The following is a 24,622-nucleotide window of genomic DNA, read 5'->3' as shown; positions in this document are numbered from 1 at the left end:
GTAAGCTTTTTTTTTAGGGAAGCTTGAAATATAAACCCATGACTATTTCTGGTTTACAGTTAGGTCAATCATAATAAAAACATTTTAAAAAATCACATCAGCATCTTAGCAGATACATACCTTTACTGCATTAGAACGGACAGTAGCCTGTGTTTTAAAGCAAATAACCAACATGGAGCATGTCTTGGTATATAAGCTTGGCACACAGGTTAATAGCTTTTGAGAGAATCATTTTTAGAATCCATTGCAGTGGAGTTGTGTAGGACACAGCAATCCTTATGAAATCAGAGTATGTTTACTTTTATGCACAGTTTTCCCATACAAGGAGAGAAAAAAGTCTAGAGTATGATGTCAGAAGGGATGAAGCCCCATCCTGAAATAAAAGCTTACTAATTTTGCAATTTCTTTTTAAAAGCTGAGTGATATTTGGCATATAAGTAATGCTTCAGAAAGATTTAGATACAATTTGTAAAACCTATTTGAAGAAAAAACATTTCATAATAAAAAAGTATTTTAGTTATATTTTAATAATATTCAGTTTATAAACAGAAGACACAGTTTAAGTGAATACATTATATATATGTACATTTGTAATGTGTGCAACACTCAATGATTTTTTTTAAATCATCTTATTCATTCAACAATGAATCATAATAAAATGGGTAGCAGCCATTGTGTCAAATTCGACTCAAGAAGGAATGATGTGAAAGGTTGAAAGGCACTTTCCTTTCACACTGTACTGCCCAAATAAACAAAAAGAACAAAAATACTCAGTATTTAATTAACTGCATAATTGTAATACTTCTAACAAGACCTATGAAACAAGGTGTTTGTGATTAGTTTTAGTCAGGTGACATCGCTTTAAATTGGACTTTTTTGTTTCCCATTTAAAAACACAAAAATAAAAATTAAGAAATAAGGTGAGGTACTTTTCACTTCATAATACAGCTATTGAGTGGTTTGGCTTAATCGTTCGAATAGTTTACAAACTGTTTGATGTCAGTTGCCATTTCCAGGGGCTGTTTAACTTGCATAGCAATTCTTTTAATTACCAATATATTTGCACCTATTCATGCATTTTTCTCTTCAATTGTTAAAGAAGACATCTTGCAAGTCGTTTCAACAGAAATGGGAAGGTATGCAGCTCACTCACAACCATGATAAATGAATGACATAATGAAATAATTATGTTTAATAATGATTTTAAATTGGGGCCTAGTGAAGGTGCAGTGAGAGATAACTGAATCTGAAAAGAAGGTATGTCATTATAAAATAAGCACCAAAAATATAGAACATATTTGTAGGTCAACATACCTTCAATGAAGTAAATATGTACTGTAAGTAAAAGTAATCAAATGTAGAATGCTTTAAGAAAATCTTATGTACATCTAATAAAATGCACATAAGACTAAGCATGTTGGAACAAAAACCAAAAGACACCAGGCCTTGAGAACAAGGCCCGCCCCTGCTTTAAAACCAAAGGACCCCAGACTGGCGCGCGAGTATGAATAACGTCCCCTCACATCATGCAGTGGCTGCTGTCTCTCGTGCCTTTGCAAGAAAGTCGTAGGCTACCTCAGAGACATCGAATGCCTCCTGTGCGGCCTCCTCAGAGAGCAGAGAGGAGAGAGCACTCTCCTTCTGCTTGTTTACTGCCAGGACGCCCGCGATGATCCTCCATCGCAAGCTCTCGGTCTCCTGGTCAGCCCACTGGCAGGGCGGCAGAGCTAGGGAGTGCAGGAGGGGGTAGACAGTGTCCATGTACAACTGAACAAACAGAGTCTTCATGAACTCACCGTCCCTCTGTGTTAAAGCAGAAACTGGTTACTGAGTAATACATTCTGGGCCCTTTACTACAAAGCTATTGTCATTATTTCTTCTGTGATAGAAACTCCATTAATCTCTAAAAAGGCAATCTTATTACACCCCCAAAATATAAACATTATTTTAAAAGTCTTATATGCATTATAGTGTTAAAATGAGACACGGATTCTGATGCTGCAGCCTGTTCTACACTGCAATTCCCAGCAGTCTTTGACCACAGCATTGGCTTTTTTTTCCCCCACTCTGTACGGTGGAATAGTTTGTAATATCAACATCACTGTATTTAGCCCTGACTTAAAATTGGATTAGGAAACCGAGAAGAAAAAATCCACACCTTTTCCGATCTCTTTAAAGAGCCTTCCTTTTCTGCCCACACACTCTGCAAAGATAAACATGTGGAAGGTCTGAGCATACTGTACTAGAATTGATGTGGTACAGAATATTTTAAAACTGGTGCCCTCAATCTGTCTTGAAGAGGCATTTGTTATTTCTGTTTGATGTTCTGAATGACTTCTTGTTGCTGCTTAAGTCATGTTAAAGCTATCAGGAAATATTTTTTTTTTAAATCTCAATAATGAATAATGAGAGATGGGGAAGTCGACTGCTTCCTTCTGGGGATTCTAAATATAAAACAAATGTCTTTTGCTCCCCCTATACTTATCATGTCTAGAGACTTTAAAGAAGTCGTTTTCGAAGCTGTATTGTTGTTCAAGTGAGGTAAACGGAATGTTTCAGCAGAAAAAGCAGCACAGAACCACCCATAACACATCACAGAACAGGCTGCAGGACTGAGACAAAATAAGAGAAATTATAATTGCTTTACACTATTAGTTTTCCACTTGAACAGTTGAAAGGACTTTTTTATGATATTAATTCTAAAGGCCTGGTGGATCATTTTGGTCAGTGAATCGTGAATCTGTCTGCATTGAATTAATCACATTTCAAAAACACTTTATTACACATGAATTAATTGGGTTGGTATACACTGGGTTGGTATACACACATGTTCAGACAATCAGTGCAAATCTCTTGCTTATCAAAAACACATATCAACAAGATACAAAACCAAACTTTAAAAAAAAATAAGTAAGTTATGCATTGAATAAACCTAGATGGATAATTAAAACAAAAGAGGTTTTAATTAATTTTTCATGTACAGATACTTTAGTACCCAACTGTACCCGCTGTACTGCTTTATGAAAGCTGAAATCTTTCTAACTCTTACAAAACATCATATTATGGGAAAAAATGTGATTGGATGAGATCAACATAGAAAAGGCTCTGTTTGCAGTTTTTTTACTAAACATCCAGTTTTTCTTGTTTTTATCATACACTATTGTGCTAGGATTTAACCCAACACGGGCAAAGCCCATGACTCTGTCCACACCTTTAGATGTGTTCTAACATGAAGTTCAACCTGTAATGTTTTTCAAAACAAAGACTGCTCTCTGTGGAAAGTATGTACGACTCAAATATTTGTCACTGACAAAAAAAACTACACAAATACAAAATTCCGTGAATAAGATTTATCTGGATTAAAATTTTGTAGAAAAGCTGCAAATTCAGTAGTATAATAAAGCATTTAAGGTCTATCAAAATGACAATGAATGTTCAGGAATGAATATAATCGTGAAATTAAACATTTCTGAATATCAATAAATTCTTTCATAAGTAAATTTCACAGTGGTCTATAAATCAAAGTATAAATACTTACCCTGAGAGCATCCAGAAGATCTGTCTGGTCCAATACTTCTGCAAAAGTTGCCAATACAGGACTGCAGATGAGGTCTATTAAAATATATACACTCAGAAATCTTCACCTGCAATTCAGTACAATATCCACTTTTTTTTAGAGTTTTTAAATAACATACTGCACCCAGTCATGTTGGGGCCACAGGTATTCTGTTAATTGGCCTGAATATTACATAATTTACTCAGTTAACTACCTAGGCTTGCACTGCTTGACCCACTGGAATTGTCATCTGGCACTGCATGTAACTAGGTAGGCGTGTATAAATATTACCTGCAGGTGCAAATGTCATTTGGTCCAAACCAAACAGTAAGTTAAAAAAAAGTGTCCCAAATAATTTCTAATGAGCATGGCATTCCTCAGAAGCTTAATGGTTTCTTGAGGAAGCTGATGTACTGACAAAGACGTTCCTCTAAGAAAAATCTTCAAACCCATATCACAAAAAGCATGGTAACTTTTTGTCATATATGACTAATTCATTGGCTCCTTTTGTGAGATGCTAGAGATGTCCAATCACACAGACAGAATAATACAAACGGATTTTTTCCTTAAAAGGGTGCCCTCCATAACACCTATCCCAGATTACAACGGAGGTCAGCAAGATTTCAGTAAGCAGATGACCCTGTGCACTACTAACATCACTGCACAATCCAACAAGACAGCATGCAGCAACCTGAGAAAACAATATGACAGCATCTACAAGCACCTACATACCAGCATTCTGCATTGTCAATCTGTCTCTCAGAAGTGCATCTGCTAGAATATGTCTATATAAAGCCAGGAGGTGAATGCTGCATGTACTTCCTACCAGAGTATCTGGGAGAAGCCTGGAAAATAAAAGTGAAGTTTATTAAATTATTAAATATATTTTTTGGATTATAGATACTTTTTGTCTTTAATTGGGCACACCACTATATCAATACTTACATCAAGAGCATGTGTATACAAGGAGGATAAGCAAAACATTAAGGTGTGTAATAGCAGCACATAAGGTGCATTTCATTTCCATTTCTGTGCTAGATCAAGGCATTGGAACAGAACAAAGGAACAATGGAATCTGACTTGTATTGCAGAGCAGAAAAGTCTGCTGTTTTGACTGACAGCAAAACAACATTCCAAACTGCAATTCCAGATGAACAAGTGTTTTTTTTCACTCATTTATTTTTTTCCACCAATTATGACATATTGTGTTACAGCTTCTTACAAACACAAAGTATGTAATCCCCACTGTATTTGTCAGCTGTATAATGTAGCACATAAGAACACAAAATCCCAAATTCTGTGCTAACTACACATGCAAAGTTATTAGGGTGGCAGATCGGGCTCAAATGGTATAGAAATGCAACACTGCTCAGAAGGGTCAAATGCTCACAAACACTTGATCCAGATCTTTATTTACTGCAAAGCTGTAAATACTTACTGCAAAGCTGTCCTCGTCTTAGAATTTGCATATTTCAATTTGACAAAAAACTTTGGCTGTCTTCTTGAAGTCATCATCTGCTGAAACACGCTGCTACTTGCTGAAATGAGTGAAAATTTAGATAGACTTTCACCTATTTTCTATTACATTATTCAGTATAAACTCAATTCAACTTGATAAACCACAATACACAGTTCATGCAGTCATTCTCCAGTCCCAAACCCACTACTCAAAATATTACTAAAAGTCACCAGGCATGTTTCAAAGACATTGCAGGCTGATTTGAGTGGTAAATTAATTGTTCTTATAAATGCACATTTAGCATTTAATAATTTCAAAAATGCTTTTTTGAGATTATCATTAATCTATAAACAAAAGCAATTTGCTTCTCTGAACTCATGTCATGTAGGATAAAAGTAAAAAAACAATAATTCAAATGTAATTCACAAATTTCATGCCAGATTTTTACCATGGTTAATAAAAAAACATACATCTGTTCCAAAGAAGAGAGAATTAAAGCTGTACCTCTTCTAGAAATAGAGGGATCAACATCAACACCTTTGTCGTATGGTGTACCCCCATTCACTGCAAGCTCATAGGTTCTAAGAGATGTGCAAAAAGAGGAAAGAGCAGAAATATTCATGGTTTTTGGTACTGATGTTTTATGCCAGAGGTAGATGAACAGTGAATTGAAAAAGAAGAATGCTGACCAGTTGAAGACAGCAGTGTGCTTTCATTTACACAAAGAGTTTCACATTTTGTCGATCAGTACATCATCCAGACAGTATATAATGGTCAGTAAGCTGCTCACACCAACACGGAGCTTATCCTGGAAGCACAGTGAGCAAGGTGGGACAAAAACCCTGGACAGGACTCCAGCCTATTGCAGGGAAACATACAAGAGCACAGAGACTGCTCTGTCCCTGGATGGGAGAGGGCAGCAGAGAAAGTAATCATTTAGAGTAGCTAATCAAACCTCGCTGACACAAGGTTGGGAGGTGGGAAGAAACCTGAGCCCCATTTTCATCACTAAAAGAGCAAGCAAATTCCGCACAGATGGACTGGATTTGAGCCGAGATCCTGGAGGCAGTGGTGCAACTTTGTCTAAAAACGTGTTTAGTCTAATATTCAGGAAAAATCTCCTTGCTGCTTATTTTTCTATTTTGTAACAATCAAGACACCCTTGATCACAATGTGAAATACAGCCAAAATGTATATAATTCAACTTTGGAGTGAAATACGTAAAAACAGAACGTTTCATGATTAGGAAAACATCAGTTCCTGTCAAAAACAATTAACTTAAAAAACATAATTACTACAGTTTCATTGAGGACTGCCTAGGGGACAATTCATATCTGCAAAACATCTGTTCAAACACTTGAACTTGCACATATTGCTATAAATGTCATTTTTAATTGCTTTTCCCCACACATTTTTTAAGATTACAAACTATGTCAATGTGTGTGCAATTGGCTGCTCAACACACCACATAGTTTCTCACATGGGACTAAATTCAGGTAGGTTAATAACTACTCTACAAATAGTCAGTGGTAATGTTTGGGAAAACTAAACGTACTGGTTGTTTTTTAAATTATGACCACCGCATTATCTTTAAATCCTAGTTTGAAGGTGGAGAAACAGCACAAAAGAAACAGGCTGCTCAAATACCGCTAAAAAGCACAGTTCCCAATGCCTCAAACAAAATTTACCATGTTTACCTTTTGCATGGAATACAACTAGGGCGACACTTTTTTCAGTTTTATTTTTTGTCACGTGATATCCCTTTAAACATGACTTTGGTAGAACAGGGCAAGATGCTGTAGATAAATGTATCAGCCACTTTTGTTACATCAATTTCTCAAGCACAGTTTACAGGTGACTTTGATGGCTAATCCAAGGACTTGTTTAACTCGCTTTTAGACATGCAGTTTACCAAACAATTTGCATATTGTTGCTTTTATTTTTGCCTTTTATTGAACTATATATAGAATAGAGATGTTTGTGGTACAAACACACAACTAAAATACATTAATTGTGATTAATCATGATGAAACATTGTAATTCTGGGTAATTCTGAAGATTTCATTAGAAATGCAATGGAAGTATGTCACTGTCAATAAGATTGCAGAAATCTGACTGACTCACTGAGGTCCTCCACCCTTTGGATTCTTTCAGTATCAATAAAACTGGTTGTTCAAAATACACACAACTGCATTTTACTAACACTCAGTCCACACTAACTGCAGCTATGCGCAACCAATAAGGATGTATAAAAACGCTGACAATCAAAAGCACAAAACTAAGAAACGCCTTTTCTTAGCACCATGCCACAGTGAAATTCCCATAATCTTTGAGAGGTCCCTACATTATCAGTCAATCCGCAGTAATGATAGAAATGTCTTTAATGTCGTTTAGTGTCAGCACCAAACAGATGGTGTGTACAGGATGCTATACAGTATATTTACAGGACGTCAATCCATTTATTCTTCTATAGTATCCATGTGCTATATCCAACATAAACAAGATTGTAATCTAGTACCATCAATGATGATAGCTGAAGTTTGAATTTGGTTTGAAAAAGAGGATTAAAATTAAGGAACAACAAAAAAAGAAACATCAGCTGTCATACACTAATAAATGCAGCACTAGAAAAGATTTCTATTGCTTTTAGGTGGTGACACACAAGAAGCACACATACTATAGCATTGCGATCAGTGGTAATGAGGAGGAAGGACAGATAGAAGAAAGAAAGATGGAATATAGAATGCAAATGGCATTCTGAATTGGTATGTATACATAATATCTAATATTCTGTTCAATGAGTGATTGAAATGAACGTGTAATGAAAACACAGCGTTGCATCTCACCTGTATGGCACTGGAATACCACTGGCATCGAAGAGCTTGAGGAACGCCCAGCCACAGCTCAGCTCTCCTCGTTCACCTGTGGCCTGCAATTAACAGTCATGACAGCTTTAGACACTGGCTTGCTTATTGACATCTCATATCATTGACATTTTTCCCTAATGTCTTATTTCTAATATCTCTAATATCAGGAGCAAAGTGTTGTCTGTCCTCTTTAGTTTCTTGTCATTCTGACGTGTGCATATTAATGGTAAAAAGCGTTACTGGACAAATGCACAGGAGTTTAGTATTCTGCTTTCACTTGAATTTAAAAAGAAACTTTAAAAATGCTTAAAAATATAACTTACTTATTTTAATTAAGAATTCAGATACAAAATTCAGGTAAAATGAAAAATTAACCAGTAAGCATCTTTTTTCTCCATGTGTTACAAATGCATAGAGGAGTCGGGACAAGACATTAAACGGAAAACATTTTTTTTGATAAGGAACTCACAGGAGTTACTTACATTCCGAATGTAGGAAATGCCAAGTTCAAATAAAATTCCCAGATCAGGAGATTGTGAATTTGATCTCACAAAACAGTCCCCATCCAACAGGCTGGGTAGGATACCTGAAACCTGACATTATCACACAGAGGAAAAACATTGTCAAATTATAAACCACACTCACAATGATGAGCTCTTTTTTTTATTAAACCAGAAACTCTTATATAATACCTCCAAAGATAATCTCAACATATAATAGAAGTACAATTTGATGTACACTGTGATTATAAGAACATAAGAATGGGTCCAAAGGATTTTTTGGTAATCTGTAGCTAGAAGTAATCTACTCTATTCAAACTTGACTAGATTACAGCTAGATTGTAACCCAAATCATTGATATAAATAAGAGTAGTGGTTCTAGAACAGATCCCTTTGATATTCCACTAAATACATCACCCAAGTGATGTGAAGTTACAGTTAAAAAAATCTGTAGGTCTTGCTTTTGAAAGAATACACATTGTAATTTAAGCAGAATGCACAGATACCCTAGGAGAGAAGGTCCATGTTCTGGTATTCTTGTTATTGCAGGATGCTCTAACGGTGTGGATATTACTTAAAACCTGAAAGAAAAAGAACATAGAAATAGCCGTTTTTCTGCTAATGGAATAATTGTAAGTTTAAAACAGCCAAGCTTTTTAGATGTCTGAAAGAAACAAGCAATTTAATGAAGCTCATGCCCCCTCTTGTGGCTGAATGCCATACTAGGAATAAGGAGAATCTCCTGAGATAATAAAGTGACTAAGATGTGGAATGGTAATAGTTTTTAAACTTTAAACACCTGGTAAAGATGTCTTTATATATATATGTAAAACACTTAGAAATAAAGGGTCAAATTGTTTAAACAAATCAGTTTCATCACCTAAAGGTACATTACTGAAGCTTGTCACTTACACTTCGAACAGTAGCAGGGTGAGATTGGAAATCGCACATTATGACACATCATTTACCATTGGTAGCTTTTAGTATGTGCAGGTGTTGCTTTCTAACCAATACATTTGGTTACTTTGATTTTGCCAGTTTGAAAGTTGCTTCTGTACAGGGCCAGTAACAAAAAATGCTGACAATTAATTAGATAATTGATAGATGTCTCTCACAAATCACTGTACCCCTATGAAACAACTGTGCTTGGTGTAGCCAGGATGGATATATTATCTCTTTGACTGTGTGTGCATCTGTGCCAGGGATGGGACTTCTCAGGAAGAAGCAGAGAAGAATACAGAAGTGTTCCCTCACAGTGAGTCAGATTACAGGAGAATGCCCTTTAGAACTATGATCTCTTCATGTCCTTCAGCATGTGAGCAGACAGAGAAGCTCTGCAGAAAAAGGTTCATCAGAGGAGATAAATATTTAAACGGAGGAGAAAATTAAAGAAGTAGAGATTTAAAACTACTGCACCTCCTTTAAGGTGCCATAACATTTTTAGGAATATGCCATAAACACTTTTTTTTAGTTTTGTTGCTCCATCTTCAAAATACATTTGAGGAGTTAAACATTTAAATATTCAATTTATAAAATATAGTGTTTATTTTGTCTTTCAGGGTGTTCACTCAAACGGCACATTTACCTTGAATAAAAATGGAAGATCAAGCCACCACAGAGGCACAATGTTTTCAAATGCATTGAAAACAAACTAAAAACAGCAGAGTAGTCATTTCTATCCTAACAAATGGCACCCACAGTCTGCCAGAATATGTCTAGACTCAAACAGTTTTAGAAATTAAAGTATGTCAAAGGAGGGAGAACACCTGCCTCATGCAGAATTCATTTACAGAAACTGCTCAGTGCTACCATGCACCAAGATCCTGGTTATAAACACTTTCCTTTATTGTTAACCTGAAATGAGATTCACGGTTTAACATGAACAGTTATGGGCAGAGTGAATTCAGCCTGGATTACCATGAGGTGTTATGGACTGTCTTTGGCATTATACAGTATGTCAAATGCATAATCATTAGGAAAAAGGAGTCCTTACTTCTTTGTAAATAATAGATTTTTAATTAGAAGACACAGCAGCAGGCGCTCAAAGGAGGCTGGTAATTTAACAAAGACCAGCAGGCCCTCAAAGTTACTTACTCTGGTGCCATCAAACACACAAAGTCTGATGTGTCTGCTGAGAACCTGAACACCAACTCCAGGAGGAGGAATCATCTTGCAGCTCCACAACGTCAGGGTGAGTGACACTCTGGACACCCTGGGTCGCACCTATACACACACGTGTTGTGTACAGGAATACACCAAACAGTAAAATCAATGCAAACCTATGTCGCTATGTTCCATACTTGTTTAATGTGAATAATTTTAATATGTATTTAAAATACATTATGTCATCATCCCACACACAAAAACCGAGGTGTCAGAAGCCACTAACTAATTTAACTAATAACTAATTTAACAAATATGTAGGGCTCTTTGTTTCCTTTAATTATGTGACCTCCATTTGACCTTAATAGAAGCAGTCTTTTTTCAGGTTCTAAACACTAATTCAGCTAGCCTAAATATAGCCTAAATATAAAACAAAATAACCGCTTTTCACTTAACAGAGCAGCTATTGAATATTGTGCCTCATCAGTCCTTTGAGCAGATTTTACAGGTGAAGCTGAACTCTAATTCCCAACACATTTTAACTCTAATACGAGTCCTTTCACAATTTAACATACTCTTCGCTGTTTTTACAATTACAGATTTATAACTGCCATATGTAAAATGAGACACCTGGACAACTATTATTTTCCAGAGTAAGGTGGTGTGTAGGCTATGGACTACAATTACTCTTCATTAAAGTATCACCTACTAGACACTCATTGAATTCTAGTTTTTTTATTAAAGGAAGACAGGTAATTGGAAAATGAACATCCCTATATATAATTCATGCAGGGAACTAAAGGATTGCAGAAAATGGTAGATGCAGACCAATGGAGAGAGATAATCATAATCAAGAATTACACAAATTGCATATTATCGACTAATTTTATCTTATCTAAAATCCAAACGTTCTCTACTGTATCACATTTGCTACAGCATAGCCCCACCCTAATGGTACAAAAACACATTCATTTAATGCCATCCTAACATAAAATATTAAGTGAGGACAGACGAGGATGGGGAAGATTAAACTTGAAGATTAAATTTATGAGAGATGGATCAGATTAAACTCTGTTGAATTTGGCCAGAATTCTGATGTAAACACACTGTATCTTACAAGAAGATATCACGTGGACATCAGCGATTTACAGAGAACACAAGATGTTTAACGTATTGTTTAAAAGTTCATTCTTGTGTGCATTCTGGCTATAGGTGTGGGATTTTCTATCACAAAACAAAAACTTTCAGCTTCTTAGCACCAGTTGTATGTTCCTCACCTAAAATGATTCAGAATCCTAATTTCAGAATCTGAAATTCACATCCAGCTTTGTAGATGGGATTTGAAAATGTCTGCATGAACTACCTAAGATTCTATATTGCTTATTCGACCAAGTAAGATCTAATATCCCGGCTCTACTTACACTTCCCTTATCAGGGCTCCATAAAAGGTCTTTAAAAGCCAACTGAGACTGGCTGTATTCAGGCTGAAGAAAGTGACTCGATCGGAACGTTTTCCCTGTGCACAAAACATGTACAGTATTACTCTTTTATCAGTATGCCAGCCTACATCTATGAACACCACGTTATATCACAACAAATGAACAAATGAATCAAGACAGTAATATGATATTTCCAAACAAAAAAAAAACATTTTATTCCTCCAACGTTCTGTTTCCAGTCATATTTACAGATACGACATTATGTTAAGCTTCTTGCGCTGTGTTGTCTTAGATCTTTGTTTGGGTTTTGTTTTGAAGTTTGTTACAGGACAAACATAAACTGTAAAGCATTGACAGTAATGTTGAACATACCTTATGTTTAAATGAACTATTAAACCAAGGCAATCTACACAACAACCATTCCTTCTGGGAGCAGGAGAGATGCATGATTGCATCTGGGGGAGCTCTTAAGATAAATTACCATGTAAGAAGGCTGTTTTTCTCCATCAGAAAACAAATCATTAAGGATAAGCATAGAAAACATACTTATTAATGAAAAAAGACTTTGGGCTTCTTGTGATAGTGTATGGCTCGAATGCTCAATCATTCATGCTATATGCAAATAATACTAATGTACTTATATACTGTATGCATGGATCCTGCAACAAGATCTATTACTATTTATTTAAGGATTATTAATGTTTCTAGTCAATCTGAGAATGTACTAACATTACATGATACTCAAAAACTCATGATTTCTGGAAGAGTTTTAAGTCTTAAAATGTTGATGTTTTAACACAAATAGTGTGAACAAATGCATGCACAAAATACAGTACAGCAATTAGGCAATTCATCAAAGGACATCAGTTCTTACCTTCTTCCAAGAGCTTCGATAGTGTCGAGGGCCTAAACCCAGCTGGAATGGCTCCCATGGCAGCCAGTACATCAGATGCACTGATCTGCAATTCATACCATACACTGAAGATGAACTTGTGTTATGCTGCATTCAAAGAGACATACCCAAAAAGAGTATGCCACTTCTTAAGCACCATATGTATACTGGCTAAGGCAAAAAAGAATGTATATTGGTATTTAGGTAGATAGAAAAGACACAATACATTTATGACAATCTGGATACAGAAGACACTGTCCGCATGACATCCTGCTCTTCATCTGCTTTACTCACATACTGTAAGTCATACTTACCTCTGTGACTGCTTTTCTTACAGCATCCCAGTTGGACTTTGTACCACTACAAAAGAGCAAAGTGATATTTTCACATTTACCTTTAGTACTCCAAAATAACATGACGAGACACTCAAGAGCCATCCCTGACATTCCATTCTTAAGAGTAAAGTAAGATTCAAACATTAACAGATCATGACTTTCTGTTAACTTTAAATGATCTTAGACAGAAATGAGACCAGATTTATTTTTTTAAATAACTACAATAAAAAATTAACCTGTTTGCACCAACAGAAAATAGAGCAACTGAGTGTCTTATTCATAATCTGTCATTACTTTTGCTTACTCTTTTCTTTCCCCATCCCTATCTACTCTAATTGAAAAGGCTAAATGTGATGAAAAGAAATGAAGTGAGAAGGTAGACATGGGCTTCAGAGTAACAAGCACCGCTAATTTAATTACCCATCAGGCATTTGAGTAACATTAGAAAAGTGAATGTCACCAAAGTAGCTCTTAAGCAAAGTAAGGGTCTACAACCTATATCCAATACAAAAAATGCTGCATTGCTTGGAAACTACCCATCCAAATGCAATGTTTTCATATTTGTGTATCTTACGTTGATTTACAAATGTAATCAAATTACAGTCTGATAATAGATTTGTATTCCTTATGGTGATTTCCAATAGTGTCATATTAAACATTACCTGTGCTTTCTTTGTTCTTTCTGTTTGTCTGTCTTTGCCCTTTGTTCCACTTCATCTGTCTCCTCTTCAGAGTCTTCCTCAGTCTCCGTTTCTTCCTCTTCATCATTACAATTCTGAAATTATTCAACCACAACTTTATAGCCATACGTGATATGCTTTAGCCTCAATCGTTATATTCAATTGCAAACGGGTATGGCAAAAAATAAGCAAGGGACACCCAGTAATGTCTCCCACAAATCACATGCCCCCGGTATAATATCACACATTGTCTTTTCCAGACATTACGGTGATTTATTTAGATGTGGGTTGTGAACATACGTTGTGATATTAGGTGCAGTTTAAATGAGTGTTGTGAATAGAATGGACCCACTTTGCCATGGGATGACCAGAGAAGACGGTCAGATGGTCAAACAACACCAACCCGCAAGTATGTTTTTGGAACCACCCCCTTGTTTCCTTTGGAGTCTTGAGCCAACCACCAGCCATCAGGATTTTTTGAGAGCACTCTCAGGATTTCACCTTTCTTTAGGGGGGAAAAAAGGAAGATAACCATGACAAATGGGTGGAAAACAACTACTTTGTAAGAAACATTATTGAAGCCATGCGCATAAACAAATCTGGCCCAAGAGATGAAAATCCAGTCTCTTTTTATGTCTTTTAAGGTTCGGAACATTTGGCGTGTAACTTTTTTAGTCACTGCATATATTTATGATGTCTCCACCTTGCAGGTCGCTTCTAATCACTTATAATTTTGATAAATCCATGTCTAATTTTATTTTGCTTTGCTTTCACTAATTTGTTGCATGCTCCCCTTTCAACAAATAGTTTGTACTTTTTATCCAAGACTCATCAAAAGCAGATTTCAAGAGCTTAGTTCTTCCATAGAATGTGAAAGACAATTATATCAGTGATATGACTGACAACTAGGCTTTATTTTTCATGCATTGATTTACAAAGTTTTCATCACAATTTTAATTTAAAATGCATTATATAATGTCAAAGTAAAGGGTTTTATTTTTATTTGCAATACTTTTGGTCCACCAACAGATTGATTTTTTTATTTACCTTTATTGTCAGATCTCCTTCTTGTTGAGAACTGAAGTCACAGACAGCAATGAAGTTATTGACAGAAGGGCCCACTTCATCTTCCTCCTCTTCACTTTCCTCTTCAACGTCCTCCTCCTCACTTTCCTCTTCATCGTCCTCCTCATCATCATCTTCTAATTTGGATGTACTTGGTTTTTCTATCTGTGCACTGACAAAAAGAAAGCAGAACACTTTATGGAATGAAGAGCAACCTGGGTAGAAATTCAACCTTCTCACCTTAGAAGTTGCTGTAGCCTACTATGAATTTTACTTTCCTCTTACTGAAACCCAGTAATTATTACAATCACAATTATTCTATTTCATTTCTATGTCATATATATATATGCTCTTGCTAGGCTGGAATAACAAATGCATATGGATCTCTGTAACATCACTCAGCACACATAAAAATCACTTGCTTTTCATGTCAATCCAGTAGGTAATATGAGTGTTCAAAAGCTCATCTGAAACAGCTAATTTGAATAAATTTTTATACCACTGCATTAGAAGTATAGCTTATCAACAGAATAATGAAGCACTATTTTTTCCCCTTATTACTTCCAAGAGATTAACAAAAACTATCAAACATCATCTATCTCACGAAAGATATGCATTTTTCACCTTAGTTGCATGACAACCCACTTAAAAAAAACTCACCTGACAACTTGCTTATTTGCAGCATCAGGGACCAACCGTTCTGCCAGCATCTGGAGCTGATGCTGTAAATTCAGTAATCTCATGTCTTCCTCCTGTTTCCTTTGGTCATAATTCCCTACTGGTACAGGTTCATCCGCCTTTGTAAAACACAGACCATGAAATCCTAAAGACTTAGCCAAGAACAACCGTCATGTTTTCCACTACTGTTTCATAGCCATTAAGTTCTATTTCATCTTCCCCAAACAGAAGAGCATGGTTATGGTTGTGAAGAACAGAAAACACATTAACAAGATTCTAAATAATAAATTACTTTAACAATGCAATACATTTTGAGAACAGTCCATTTCAAACATTGTAATCCTTATTTCGATTATTTTGGCTAAATTATTATTCAGTATTTGATCATTTTAGTGTGTTCATTATTCCATTTACTGCATCAAAACTCCTTAAGGTATCTGTCTGATATCGTACCATTGCCCGAAAGAAAACACAGCCAATCTAAGCCCTTACCTTGTTTAATGCCCTTAAAGTCTTCAGAGTTTCTTCAACAGATTTTTGTAACTGAATGCATCTGTTGAACAAAAAAGTGACAATGGCCACACATACCATTTTCTTTTTAAGAAGATTTAATATTATTGAATATTATTGAAAAACATCAATCAATTCCCTTTAAATACTGAGGACTTGTATGATGACACGACAGCTAAGGTGGAAAAGCAAAGGAGAAGTTCAGAATTTCCTGGGTTGTATCCTGATTCCATACATCCGATGGTGTAAACGGATTCGCAGTTGTTCTTATGCAATTTAACTTTAAACCTGAAACAACCCGAAAAGGGAAACAACTGTGTGCCTGACAACAGGTGAAACACGTTTCCTTCCCTTGTGAGCTTCATGGTAATACGTTTTTTTAAATTCTTTTGACAATTTGTTGGTGAAACACTTAATTAAAATGACTGTCTAAAAAGTATATTTTGTCAACACAATCGCAGAACGCATATGTCCATATGAAACTGCACAACGTTAAGACAGCAAACCCTCGGTTGAATGGACTATAGGGGGAAGAAGTGTTCTTTATTATCGAATGTCCATTAAATCGGTTTTTCTGCCCCGAAAAAAACACTATTATACAACATGTATACACTAAATATATGCTTTCTGTGTCTTTTGACTTTTTTTAACAACTGCAATCAACACAATATTGTCATGTGCCTTATTTATTGAACTACCTCTATAGTGCTTCATCGTTATTCCTGAATTTTAAACCCACGTACTATTTATTTTAAATTTGTCGTATTATTTGTGCATTTCATCGTTATTGTGGAGAAAGCCTGGTATTTCTGATTTTACAAAAAAAACTCTAGCAGATTTTGCAAATTAAATCCTGAATCCGTTAAACCGAGGTTTAACTGTATTACAGCACAATTTAACACTTTTTGTCGATAAGGGCCAATGGATACTGCTATCAAACTGTATTTACCTTTGAAATGCTTCGGTTTGTTTAGCATGCTGGGTAGCATCTGGTTGTTGGATTTCTTGAAATAAACTGTCCACCTTCAGGAAAAAAAAACGTATAAACTGAAAAGTAACTATACAGTAACTGCAGTCTACATTCTGCCACTACTGTTTCAAATAAGTGGAACTGTAAAAATATTATTCGCAGTATTTAAGGAATATTTCCTTAAATAATTATAAATGTTAAGCAGACACCTACTTTTCTTTTGATTTCGTCTGTATTCCTCTGCACAGTTTGCAAGGGACTCTTACTCTTCGGTGGCATTTTGCATTCGTGAGAGTTGTAATTTTTAATATTTATCTTCACCCAATCCAGGAAGATAGAAGGTCTAGGCTTGCTATAACTCGGATTTATTTTTGTGATTTTGATCAGTATAGTTTGCTTAATCCATTTCTGTATATCCCTACCACACACAGATCCACCAAAAGGACGCTACTGACTCGGTCGCTAGGAGGTTTAAGGAGCGACTGAATAATACGTCACAGACATGCGACGATTGTAATGATTGAATCTGAACCCCTCAAACCCTTTATACTGTACTCAGTTCCACGTTAGATCATTTAGATTGTTAATTTTGCGTTTAAAGTGATCATTTTTAAAAATAACTATGTATGTACTGTCATCCCGCCTATATAGAAAGAATCTCAGCAGATTTTACATTGTGCAAAAAGAGCCTTTTTTGTTTTTTTATTTTTATTTTTAATATACAGAAATTATAACAAACAAGGGTATGCACATACAGATGCTGCACAATGACACAACAAAGGCAACATCAAATGAATAACAAGACAGTTAGAGCCTTATCAACAATACGAAGGTTGCGTTGTGTAGGGGTTACATTAAATAAGTTTATATGCTAAAAGATTTCTGTAAATCAGTTCACCGAGCATATCTTTTTATATTTTTAATTAATTTGAGTATACCTTAAATAAAGTAGTAAATTCTTTAAAGCAATAGGAGTACTTTTCACTCTACACGTTTGTATGTAAGATTTTGCCAGCGTAAGAATAACATTTAACTTCTTTGTTCCTATTCTGAACACCGAGAACAATATCACTAAATAAGATTTGCACAAATATTACTATTAAACCAAGAACAGACAGAGCGCCAGAAAGTGCCAAAATGATGACATGAGAAAAATGCGTTCAGTCGTTTCAATATCCGATTCACAAAATGTACAAACGTTACAGTCAAAACTTTTTTCTCTGATTTACTTTCTCAGAAATTCCTCGAGAGACCCAACACCCCGAAACTCTCTACATCCCACAATTCCTATCGGAGGATATTGCGTGAGTGACGTCACCGTGCGAGGTCAACACAACTCGTTGCGCCCGCCGCACGAACCAATTGCATGAGGTGAGTTGACGTACGGTCAGCCATAAAAGAGCAAGTGGGGTTGGCTTATGAAAATTCTTAACTTCCTGACAGAAAATTTCGATTATTTTGTAAATCATCTTAAAGTAAGCCGTTGCGGCCAAACTGTGCAGATCTTGCGCGAAGAGCAAAGCCGCACGTACTGTAAGCGAGGGAGAGTGCGTGACTCGCTTTTGAAATAAGGTAACAATACTGATAACAAATAGTAGTTCATGGCGTAATAATGGATAAAAACGTTTTTTTTGTAACATCGCTAATCGCTTTTCAACGATTAGAAGAGCTCTAACGTGTTCTAAAAAGGTAGAGGAAACTTAGATTTTTCCTGGTAGTAAACAGGTGTGAATGAAAACGTAATTTCCTTCATCCTTAAAAGGAGTCCAGCGTTCTCGTAGCATAGTACTACTGTATTGTACTACAGCAATAAGAGAATTCAGAACTGGAAACAAAAAGATATTTGTGCCAATTAACATAACGATTACTGTGACTTTCCTAAGGTGCTTACGGTTAAACGCTTTTGGCTCACAGACCTTAAGCAATACAGTTAGCAGGAAGGGGTTCACGTTTTCGTTAACTATTAATTAATTGGCTGGTTCCGTTTCTATATATTCCATCCCTCGAACGGAGACCTCCCGGGAAAGTATCTTCTTTTAAAACAGCTCTACAACTCTAGTGAACTTTGAGAGACTCCTGCTGCAAGCAGAGCGTTGCAAGAATCGGACCCTGAAAAAGAAACAAAACAAAGACAGGAATCAGTTTTTTTCAGTACAAATGCAGCTCAGCAAGGCAATATTTCTTAGTTGGAAAAACAAAAGAAGAGTCTTTACAGCATTCCTGAGTACGAAGTTAAGTCCATCTAGAATTGAAGGCACTCCCCTCCATCAATTCAGTTTTATATAAATGATTGGGGGAAAAACCCAGTAACAACCTCAGTTTTATCACAATTACAAGAGGACTTAACAGCTATTGTGTTTAGATAATGTTAAAATAGTTTTAGAAGAAACTAGTATTAGTCGTTAAAAAAAGACAAATATAGATATAGGTTTTACGTGTTAGAGTGTGTTGTGATTGGTCATTTCTTCCTAATCTCAATTTTATATTTTTTTTTACTGCATCCGTTTTACTGTCTGACTGCTTGACTTACTGCCGACACCAATTCTGTCTCCTAGGCTATATTAAAAATGAAAGGTGCTGAGAAGGTCTGAGATTTCTGCCTTGTTAAGAAAACACCACAGATTTCATGGGATCTGAGTGACAGCTGGTTAAAAGACGTCAAATAGCAGGAACGTGTGTAACTTTCCATAAAGATTCCAAATCTGAGAAAAGCTCTGACTGACTTGAAATTGGAACCAAGAAAGCTAATTCTTAATATATATATATAGATGGACATCTCATTTAAAGTGTGTGATTATGTGATATTTAAATCATATTCGGTGATACTTAAAGCAAACGCTGTGAATACGAGGATTTAAAAAAGCAAGTGCATTCTTTGCCCAGATGCCTCGATGGAAATTGTTGTTGAGAAGACACCTGCGCTGGTCCAGCCCCTTTGCTCAGAGCCTGGTCCTGTGCCTGCTGACATTTGCTGTTTTTCTGCCTCTGGCCTGTCACCGTTTGCTTTACTCTTACTACTTCATCAAACCGTTTTACCTGAACACCATGAGCGATAGAGTTCTAGAGGAGAGTTATAAGAAAGGCCAAGAAGCCCTGAGTTACTGGCAGGGTGTGCACTCAACTCCAGTCCCAGACTTGAGAAAACATGCAGGCCAGAAGAGGCCAGAGCTCCTGATTACTGTGATAACTGCACAACGAAAGGACGGAAGTGGGTATCATTATTTACTGCAGGTGATGCAGCAGCTGTCTTCCCTCCTAGCAGCCTGTGGCAGACAAGGCTGCGCGGCGGAGGTGCTGGTGTGCGACGTGGAAAGGGATCCCCTGGCAAACGAAGATGCCTCCCTAGTGGGAAAATGGTTCCGCGTGATTCGAAGATCCCCCCAGGATTCAGACGGAAGTGGCAACTGGGTAAACACGTTTGAAAAAGAGAAGAGGGACTACGTTTTCTGTCTGCGCAGAGGATGGGAGATGACTCAGCCTGAAAACGTGATAGTCTTAGAAGACGACGCTGTGCCCAAGGAAGATTTCTTCCCTGTGGTCCAAAATTTGCTCTCTCGGCAGTTTTCTTCCCACACCCTCTACGTCAAGCTGTACCACCCAGAAAGACTGCAGAGATACTGGAACCCTGAGCCATATCGCATCCTGGAGTGGATAGGACTGGGGCTCATTGGGGCCTCTGTCCTGAGCCTTCTCTTTTCCCTCTCCCTTTCCTTCTCCTTCTCTCCAGCCCACATGGTTTTCCTCACTCTTTACGTCATGGTGTTTGCGGAGCTCGTGGGGAGGCACTACCTGCTGGAGGTACGGCGCATCTCCCCACAGCTCTACGCAGTGTCCCCTGCCACCGAATGCTGTACACCGGCTATGCTGTTCCCCGGAAATGCCTCGCTCCGGGCTGCCGCCTACCTGGATGGGACCTTCTGTGAAAGTGGCAGAGCCAAGGACATTGTGCTCTACCACCTCGCCCGCTCCATCCCGGGAGAGAGGGCGCACAGTCTGGAGCCCAACCTGGTCACCCACATTGGGGCCTACTCCTCCATTCGGAACAATCCTGTCCGTCCCCGCTTGGTCTGAGGCTGCCTTACAACCCTGTTGAATCACGGCTGTGCAGCTTTGGGTCTCGACGGCTGAGATTATGCAGACTAACAGGGAATTAGCTTTATTTCTTGGTTGAAAAACTATCTGCCACCATACCGTCACTATCCAGGACAACACATACCTTCAAGTGCACTTTACTTCTATGAAAATATTTTCAAAAAGGCAAGATTTCCTACAGTTTTTAAATGTGACCTTTTGGGGTTTATTGATTTTTAACCAGTGTGCAGCATTTTGTGACTGTTTTTTTGGGGATCATGAAATTTTACAACTGTGTGATAAAATATTGAACTGATCCACATACTGTAAGCTTGTAATTGATTAAATGCTGCAGAGTGTTGGAAAGACACACTAATGACATTTAGATAGTTGAGTGCTCGAGTATGAGACTACTTATTTTTACTACCTAAACTGTTCTCTGAAAGGGTGATGAAACGCAGTCAGACAGATGGAAAGAATCTCTGATTTGGCCTTAGGCATGGCCTTGCAATTATCTTAGTACCACTCCTTTTCCATCATGTTTGACATAAAAAAATTAAGTGCCTTTACACCACTCTCATATCATCAATCCAGTCATGAGAATATTAAGCAGAACGTACTGTATAAGCACTGCATATACAGTATTGTTAATTGTTGTTTTGGGAGTTTCATTGCTTATTATAGATGCATGTTTAATGTTTTGGTTGGTTTACAAATGCACTGCTTGTTAAAACGGCCATGTTAGTGTCTGGACTAAAAGGTACAATTGGAAATCATGTCTTCATGTGAGTCAGTTTGTCAGATGTTTTGCGTTGATTTGTGATTCTTTGTTATAAACCGGCTTTACTGAAAGGTTCATTCAAGAACATCTATAAAAAAAAAAACAGTGGAAATGTCCTAAAAGAGATATGTAAAAAACAGAACATGCTGTTTAGTACTAAATGAACCTAAGGAATGCGCTACATTTCCTGGGGGGGAACAAACCTCTGGGCATCTGCAGCAGTATGCCATATCTGGCCAGTCTGCCTCAAATACTGTAGCTTTGGCTTATTTTATTAAATGCATCTGACCTTTTACCAGTTACAATGAAATAGTTTGTTTCTGTACAGCTGATTAGACCAGCTTTTATATTTGCTTTCAAAATCATGCAAACTACTGAAGTTTTAAAACAAAAGGATTAAAAATATTTTAATAATGCATCTAAAATGGATGTGGGAACCTGTAATACTAGTTGGCACCTGAAATGTTGACAATAGCTGCACTGTTCACTCACCTATGGGACGTGTATATTTTAAGGTGGGCTTTTTATAATTCAAAACGAGGGGAACAAATCATTGGCAATTGTATAGTGTCTGCAAATTCCTTGAAGTCATGTCCCTATATTTAAATAAATGGATAACAAGGAAGCTAAGTTGTGGTCTTCTTAATTTTAAAAGACTTACACAACACTGTCAATTCTAGAGACAAGAATAGATCATTTCATGTCTGTCGCTGAGTTTAACTGGCCAACAGAGATCTCCAAAGAGAAATTAAGAAATATGACAGTGTATTAAATAAAAAAAGACATGCTTGTTTTTTAATAAACATATTTATTTTTTAGAAAATATAAAAAAATCTAAATTGTAGTAGTAACAACACTCTTTTTGATCCAGCAATGTACAAGATGACAGGTAAATGCATATCTTGCAATAAATCACTGTTTCTCTTCGAGAAATGTTTTCATGACTTCTGCGATTTCCACAGACCCATGCTGTTGTTGGCAATGTGGTTGTCAGTTCAAAGCTTGCAGAACCTGAGAAAGAACATTACAAAACACCAGTTACTCATGATTATTTAGTTGAGACAAAGTTTGCTTCTACTATGTAAAGGATTTCACAATGTACAAATAACATGAATTAAGTATGAAATAACTTCCATATTTTTTAAATTTACCTAGAGCAATATGGTTTGTGTTCTGTTAAATACTAAAATACCAAATAACACAATCTGCTATCAGTTCATTACGATTAATTAAAATCAATGTGCATTTTCAGTATTTGGTATAACATTATTTTAGCTTATAGTGAATATGTTCCTATGTATGTAATGGGTAATCTGCATTCGTGTTGCTATATGATGTATGTAGATTAAGGCCAGAGAACACGTTTCAGCACAGAATAGATCGAGTGAATGTAAGAACATTAAGTTTAAATAGTTCAGGTGGGGAGCTGCGTCAGCATGCGTAGGTTGCAAAGGAACAATAGGTTTATTCCATGCTGAAAAAAAGAAGAAAGAGAACACAACGTTTCGGCCGTGGAGCCTTCTTCAGGTGTGTTGACACTTATTTTCAGCATGGAATAAACCTATTACTTGCTCCTTAAGTTTAAATGGCCAATATAACACCAAAAGTAAAAGTGAGGCAGTTTTCATTGTTGCAGAAATAGATCACTGTTACTATATCAGCTATAACAGGTGTAAAAGTACCCCATTGACTGCACATTTACTAAATGTATCCAAGATGTGTCCAAGCGCAATCTTGTTCGTCTTTGACTTTTATGGTACCTTCGTCTTGACCCATTAGCATAGCACTGACAGCGCTCCTCGAATCACGCCAAGTCCAATTTCTTCTGCGTTTCTGAGAGCTTGTCTTGCAGCCTTTTCTTCCTCCAGTCGAGGAACCGCCTTCTCATTCTGTTTGCCTGCCAGCCCGCAACGAACCCAGACGCGAAGGAAATCAAGATCGCTATCTGCAGCGTCCTGTCCGATACGTCTGCCATCTTCACCTCTGTCTGGGCTGGAGCAGGAAGAACCTGCGGGGACGCGATGCGCGCTCCCGGGCGGCCACGTGACCGAGCCCGTGGCCAGGCGTGCTCGGCTGTATTCTACGGCAGCTCTCGAGGCTCATACGTCTTGCTGCTCCGTAAAACGCCAATTCGCGTGGGGAAAAAACTCACAATCACGACCGACCCGCCTCACTCTAAACTCTGTATCTAAGAAATGGCGCGTATCGGTTTCGTGCATGTTGTAATCCAAGCAATTCTGTCATTTCTCTTCCACGTTTTGATTTCCCTAGGAGCCATTCACGCGTTGTGAACCAGTTGTAAATGAAATCGTCGACCGACAGATGGGGGTATAATCACGCAGAGCGTGCGGGTGTGCGCTATTTCATTTTTTTTTCTACTATGCTCCAAACTATCCGGAGTTTGGGAAATCGGTTTAAAAATTGAAAACAATATTTTATTATTTTAATACTGTTCCTGCGTCTGTTAGCCCTTTTCTACAAGGCATATATATCCCCATGACAACAAAACAGCAGGAAGACGGCCTTGTTTTGTCTTGTGGAGATGTTCAAACGGCCAGTTATGAAGTTCCTAGTTCAGAGGTATCAGTCTTGGCATTTTGGCTCCATCCCATTGCTAGTGTTTTCACCAAATAATACTTGAGCGCAATGTGCTATTTGTGACGTTAAAGATTAATTAGTTCATAGACTGGAAAGCTAAAAGTGCCAAGTGGATCAG

General features: G+C 37.1%; 3 protein-coding genes across 3 annotated transcripts; 1 reads left to right on the top strand and 2 right to left on the bottom strand.

The window, feature by feature from the left end:
• Positions 1–1,422: 1,422 nt before the first annotated feature.
• Positions 1,423–17,539, bottom strand: nphp1 (nephronophthisis 1). The gene is made up of 20 exons (XM_088933797.1): positions 17,268–17,539; positions 17,034–17,107; positions 16,067–16,127; positions 15,557–15,693; positions 14,879–15,068; positions 14,235–14,336; positions 13,814–13,926; positions 13,131–13,176; positions 12,799–12,883; positions 11,907–12,001; positions 10,477–10,605; positions 8,889–8,963; positions 8,365–8,475; positions 7,862–7,944; positions 5,520–5,596; positions 4,995–5,094; positions 4,289–4,401; positions 3,539–3,612; positions 2,159–2,203; positions 1,423–1,803 (listed from the first exon to the last, which is right to left on the bottom strand). Exons 1-20 carry the CDS (start codon positions 17,331–17,333, stop codon positions 1,525–1,527), a joined length of 2,055 nt encoding a protein of 684 aa, XP_088789923.1. The 5' UTR covers positions 17,334–17,539; the 3' UTR covers positions 1,423–1,524.
• A 903-nt stretch (positions 17,540–18,442) lies between these two features.
• Positions 18,443–22,536, top strand: pgap4 (post-GPI attachment to proteins GalNAc transferase 4). Its single transcript, XM_088933688.1, has 2 exons — positions 18,443–18,626; positions 19,610–22,536. The coding sequence occupies exon 2, from the start codon at positions 19,938–19,940 to the stop codon at positions 21,123–21,125; it is 1,188 nt and encodes a 395-aa protein (XP_088789814.1). The 5' UTR covers positions 18,443–18,626; positions 19,610–19,937; the 3' UTR covers positions 21,126–22,536.
• Positions 22,537–22,693: 157 nt separating this feature from the next.
• On the bottom strand, positions 22,694–23,909 carry lnc.lemp (lncRNA encoded micropeptide). The gene is made up of 2 exons (XM_088933689.1): positions 23,667–23,909; positions 22,694–22,917 (listed from the first exon to the last, which is right to left on the bottom strand). Exon 1 carries the CDS (start codon positions 23,879–23,881, stop codon positions 23,711–23,713), a length of 171 nt encoding a protein of 56 aa, XP_088789815.1. The 5' UTR covers positions 23,882–23,909; the 3' UTR covers positions 22,694–22,917; positions 23,667–23,710.
• Between the last annotated feature and the right edge of the window lie 713 nt (positions 23,910–24,622).

This window comes from Atractosteus spatula, chromosome 15 (assembly GCF_055471065.1).
Source record: "Atractosteus spatula isolate fAtrSpa1 chromosome 15, fAtrSpa1.hap1, whole genome shotgun sequence".
Taxonomy (NCBI): Eukaryota; Metazoa; Chordata; class Actinopteri; order Semionotiformes; family Lepisosteidae; genus Atractosteus; species Atractosteus spatula.
The sequence above is the reverse complement of the archived record's forward strand: the minus strand, read 5'-3'. Positions and strand labels throughout refer to the sequence as shown.

Coding starts and splice junctions, on each gene's coding strand:
- nphp1 (XM_088933797.1), bottom strand. CDS start 17,333: ATGCCACCGAAGAGTAAGAGTCCCTTGCAAACTGTGCAGAGGAATACA. Junction 5,597..7,861: donor GGTATTCCAGTGCCATACAG/GTGAGATGCAAC, acceptor CACATCTCTTAG/AACCTATGAGCTTGCAGTGA. Junction 1,804..2,158: donor CTTTAAAGAGATCGGAAAAG/GTGTGGATTTTT, acceptor GCTTTAACACAG/AGGGACGGTGAGTTCATGAA.
- pgap4 (XM_088933688.1), top strand. CDS start 19,938: ATGCCTCGATGGAAATTGTTGTTGAGAAGACACCTGCGCTGGTCCAGC.
- lnc.lemp (XM_088933689.1), bottom strand. CDS start 23,881: ATGGCAGACGTATCGGACAGGACGCTGCAGATAGCGATCTTGATTTCC.